Here is a 5155-nt window from a genome sequence, read left to right on the forward strand (position 1 = left end):
AAAATTAATAATTTTAATCAATTTAAATACATTTTTAAATATAAATTAAAATTATTATAAATAAAATTAATATTTAATTAATTTAAATTATAAAATAACTTAAAGTTAAATAAAATACATATTAAGTCAATCCACATAAACTTAAAAAAAAAATTAAAATAAATTAATTTCTATATATAATTAATTAACTATAAATAGCTCTTTAGCGGAACCCTAAACCCGATTGGATTGCGTCGCTCCGCCGCTTCCTCTTTCTTCGCAAGCGGCTGTGCGCGGCCTCTTTTCTTCCTCCTTCTCCGATCGTTGATCCGTGGAATAGTTTATCCTGTAAGGAATTTTTCTCTATTCCTAATCTAATCGTAAGGAACTTCTTCTTTCCCGTACTATTTTCTTTAATCGTTCTGAGATATGAATGGATTCCTCGATCGCTGGCTGATGGATTTGTGAGATTTGCTTATTCTTGCGTTCATCTTTATCTTTGCAATGGGATCTGGTGTTTTTTTTATCTTGCACTATTTGTGGATCTTGAATATGGTTTTATTTTCAAGAAAAGGGAAGATGAATTGATATACGATTATTTTAGTTAAATGTCGGAATGGCGATCTGGGCAGCCTTCTTACGATAAAAAAATACTTTATAAATTACCAAGAAACATGTTATATCAGAATGTTTTGTGTTACATTTATATCCAAAAGATGTTTCAATTTTCTGCTGGGATTTCCTTACCATTTAGGTATTGATGCTGGAATTTGTAATTCCGAATCCTCTTTGCTTTCAATTTTCTGTCTAATTCCCAAGCAGCATCTCTCTATGTAAACCTTCATATACCATTGCTATCTTATTTGTAATTGGAAGGGTTATACACTAACCTCATTCTTATATTTACTATATGTGATCTCAGATTTGTTTCCTTGAAAAAAGTTTACATATACAACATTCAATACTCATGGGTTTAGATGTACAGTATAGCTGAATGATGAAATATTTATCTGTAGTTCGATTCTTGAATATCTATATGCTCCATACTCAAATTGGAAAACATGTTTATACAGATCCCTTTGGTCAGGATGCTTTCGCAATTATAGCACTTCAACCAATGAGTTTTTTTGGTTTTCTAATAACAAAATGGTTATAAATCTTTTTGTTGGAGAGAAAGAAGTTATGATACATCTTTATTGAGCATAAAGCTCTCATATTTATAGAAGATGAATTATTTTGTTGCTTAATATAAAGAAATTGATACAATATTTTGACGGATGGAGAAATTCCATGGTTTGATGCATTTTTTGTGGAGAATAAATAGCTTGATATTTTCATGGATTAGAGACAGGTGATCAATTCTCGGTTTACTTATTTTGTTGCCTATAGGAAGTATGGAAGATACATTTAAGCGTGAAATTATATAAGAATTCATGATATGCTTTCTTCTCCTTAGGTCGTTATTTGATGAGCTAGAATCATTAGAATTTGAATAAATTCATTAGAGGTGCAAACGAGTTGAGCCGAGCGCGAGCCGCCCTCGTTTTGAGCTTGATTAACTTTTTCAAGCTCTAGCTTAAGTCTATGATTCATGCTAGCTTGCGAGTCAGCTTGTTTAATATAAAAGAGAGAAAATGAAATTAATTTATAATAACTTTATAATAAGTTGATAAATAGAATGAACAGTTAGGAGATAAATAATAAGAAATCACCTAATATACATTAAAAAAATATTATTTTCTTAACATTTTTAATACCTTAAAGATAAATTTACATATTAATGAACAGTAGTTATTCACCGTTGCCAAAGCATATTTTTTTCTAGTTTGATTTTTATACTGACCGCAGATTAATTTTGTTTAGGAAAATTTACATATATGCAACTCAATTTCTATGTATTTACACATCTAATACTTAAAAGTTTAATATTATATTTAATACCTAAAGTTTAATATTTACATGTATGACACTTTTCTATTATAAAACTATGCATGTGAAGGTGTGCTTTACTTTTAAAAGGTTAGTTTCTTGATGCAATGTTAAAGTTTTGTAGTGTGATAAATACAAAGATGAAATTGTGTTATTTATGTAAATGCATAAAAATTGTGTGGGTATGTATGTAAATGCCCCTTTGTTTAATGATCTTTAGAACTATGCCTCTTTTGAGTGCAATTTGGCTTGTACCTTTTGTTGGAATGTTGACATAAAAATCAAATATTTCAGTAAGTTGAAGGGCTCTTTCTGTTATATATTCTAATTTAACTATGGCACTGCATTCATACTGTTTGACGTGATTTCCTATAATTTGGATAGTGTTATAAAAAAATTTATTCGGTGCATTAACATAGATACCATAGAATTTGGATCGGTTTATAAGAAGAACATACGAATTGAGTGGTATGTATGTAAAGCCCCCCATGACTGAATGAAATAGGAGTTCAGTCTTGTCTGAACATTCTTTAATGTTGAAAATCCAAACATATGTATTCGGAGGGGACACATACGGGCTGAGTGGTATTTATGTAAATCTCCCTGTTTTGTTTTTTTTGCTGCCTTCTCTAATAAGTTGTGCATTTTAGTAAGGTGTTGTTTCAAATTTCAAAACTGTTATTTTTGAAACCATTAGGGGAAAAAAATAAAAAATCTTATGCATAATCAACATGATTTTCTCAGGCAAGATGGGACGAAGACCTGCCCGCTGCTATCGCCAAATCAAGAACAAGCCCTACCCCAAATCCCGCTACTGCCGTGGCGTCCCTGACCCCAAAATACGCATCTATGATGTGGGAATGAAGAAGAAAGGCGTCGATGAGTTCCCCTTCTGCGTCCACCTCGTCTCCTGGGAGAAAGAAAACGTCTCCAGCGAAGCTCTCGAAGCCGCCCGCATCGCCTGCAACAAGTACATGACAAAAGCCGCAGGAAAAGATGCCTTCCATCTCCGCGTCCGCGTTCATCCCTTCCACGTCCTGCGCATCAACAAAATGCTCTCGTGCGCCGGGGCAGATCGCCTCCAAACCGGCATGCGAGGTGCATTCGGGAAGCCGCAGGGCACGTGCGCGAGGGTGGCGATCGGCCAGGTTCTGCTTTCCGTGAGGTGCAAGGATAGCAACAGCGCGCACGCGCAGGAGGCACTGAGGCGAGCAAAGTTCAAGTTTCCGGGGAGGCAGAAGATCATTGTGAGCAGGAAGTGGGGGTTCACGAAGTTCAGCAGAACAGATTATATAAAATGGAAGCAGGAGAACAGGATTGTTTCTGATGGAGTTAATGCGAAGTTGTTGGGATGTCATGGAAAGCTTGCGCTGAGGCAGGCAGGGAAGGGCTTTTTGAGACCTCGCATGCGTAGTAGAATAAGGTTGGTTGGTTCCCTGCTTCTGCTTTATTTTCCCTTCTTGCTTGTGGTAAGAATTGGAATATGATGTGTTATTTGATGTTTGGCTGTGGACTTATGGAATACGCTGTTATCTATTTTGGTCTTTTAGACGTTGCACATTTCTTATCTGTTTCATTGTTTTTGTTGTTTCATCTATTTTTTTGAATTTTGTTCGACGAAGATCAATTTTTTTTTTAATTTCTCTTTGAATACATGAGTTAGGAATATCATCAATCGATGTACAAAACATTTGCTTATATCTTTTCTTCATAAAGCTTAATATAAATAAGATGTGAGACTTCAACGCATCCTCAGCCTTTTCGTTTCCTTAATCTTTTCATTAACAGTTTCAGAGTAGGATTCCATAGAGCCATTTTCAGCTGGTTCAGGCATTCATCTGTGCATTCTTCGCTCCATCCCCCGCGTTTACAGTTTGCTGGAATGGCGTCTGCCTCCTTGATCTAGTTTGCGGTTGGAGTTATACATATGTAAATCTTCCTACATTTTGTTGATCAAAATTTAATTCATAGAATTATATAATTATTGAATTTGTTTTAGAATGAAACATATATATGATTAAATTACAAAGTACTATTGATGCGCATCGAAATGTCTGTGCCGGTAGAGTGATTATTTAATGTTTTAGCGTTGCATGAAATCCAGCGCAAAATCATGTAAAGAGAAGTAAACAGGAGGAGAGTTCGATTTTTATGTGGAAAACTTTTAGAAAGGAGAAAAACCCGTTAGGCATAGCCTAGTTGAAATAATTAAATATGTGATTGTAAGTACATAGCTTCACTCTTATACTGGATTAGGGAAGATTTGGTTACAAAGTTGATCATTGTAAATGTATAATTGTAATTCGTCGATAATAGTTGTAATCTATTTGGTTGTAATTCTTGGTGATAACGAAGATATCAGGATGCGAGGGTTATAGTCGAATTCTATTGATGCAATAGTCTTTCGTGAATGTTGCAACCGATGGCTGTAGCACTAGTTTGTTATAGAGGGCGCAATTCAATGTCCTGGTAATAGTTGGGTCATGTGGGTCATGGTTGATTGTTTCAAAAGCATTGGTTGATCATAGAAACCGTAATAGTGAGCTAAAATAATGTGTGTAGGACGCAGAGGTCAGAGTTGGGAGCTACGTGAGCTTTAAGCAGTATAAACCGTAGTTGGTCACATAGGTCGCAACAAAGAGCTGTAATAACGTTTGTAGGACGCAGAGACCGGTGCGGAGAGTTGCATTGACTGTGATAATATTTGTAAGCCGTAAAGTCTTTTTTATAAGCCACCAATGTTTGTAGGCTTGATTTTTTCGGACTAGACTGACATTGGTGTCAATGCGTTCGTTCCGTCGAGCCAGTCAGTTTGACTATACGTTTGTTGAAATCATATTGAATGATTATTATTTGAAATTTGCATGCTTTTTGTTTAAAAAATTATCTTTAGATTTTTGTCATTCCTCTCAAGATTCTTGTCAAATGGTAAAATTTATTGATGCTAATTTGATGATAATATAGAATTTTAATCATAGCGATGATTATGTTTGATTGTGGACATTTATTAAATGTTAATTGAATTTTACGTTCAAATTAGGATGATTGAAAAGACAAATCAAATTATTTAAAAATTGTAAATGGATTAAGAACTTTGATCAATTGAGATGATTTATGTAATATGAAAGGAAAAAAAATAAATGGATTTTTATTACAATTTTTTTAAAATTAAGATATATGGTTCTATTAATCATGCTTTTATAATTCACTTGACATCTTAATTTTTGCATTTCTACCACCTAAATTT

The 5155-nt window shown here is 34.1% G+C and overlaps 1 protein-coding gene across 1 annotated transcript; it reads left to right on the top strand.

Annotated features, from left to right (window-relative positions):
• Positions 1–217: 217 nt before the first annotated feature.
• On the top strand, positions 218–3287 carry LOC110019371 (60S ribosomal protein L10; the record flags this gene model as incomplete). The annotated part of the gene is given in 2 exon segments (XM_020717012.1): positions 218–327; positions 2653–3287. A coding segment is annotated over 1 exon segment (630 nt), but the record flags the coding sequence as incomplete, so codon positions are not given.
• Between the last annotated feature and the right edge of the window lie 1868 nt (positions 3288–5155).

This window comes from Phalaenopsis equestris, unplaced genomic scaffold (genome assembly GCF_001263595.1).
Source record: "Phalaenopsis equestris unplaced genomic scaffold, ASM126359v1 Scaffold000054, whole genome shotgun sequence".
In the NCBI taxonomy this organism is placed as follows: domain Eukaryota; kingdom Viridiplantae; phylum Streptophyta; class Magnoliopsida; order Asparagales; family Orchidaceae; genus Phalaenopsis; species Phalaenopsis equestris.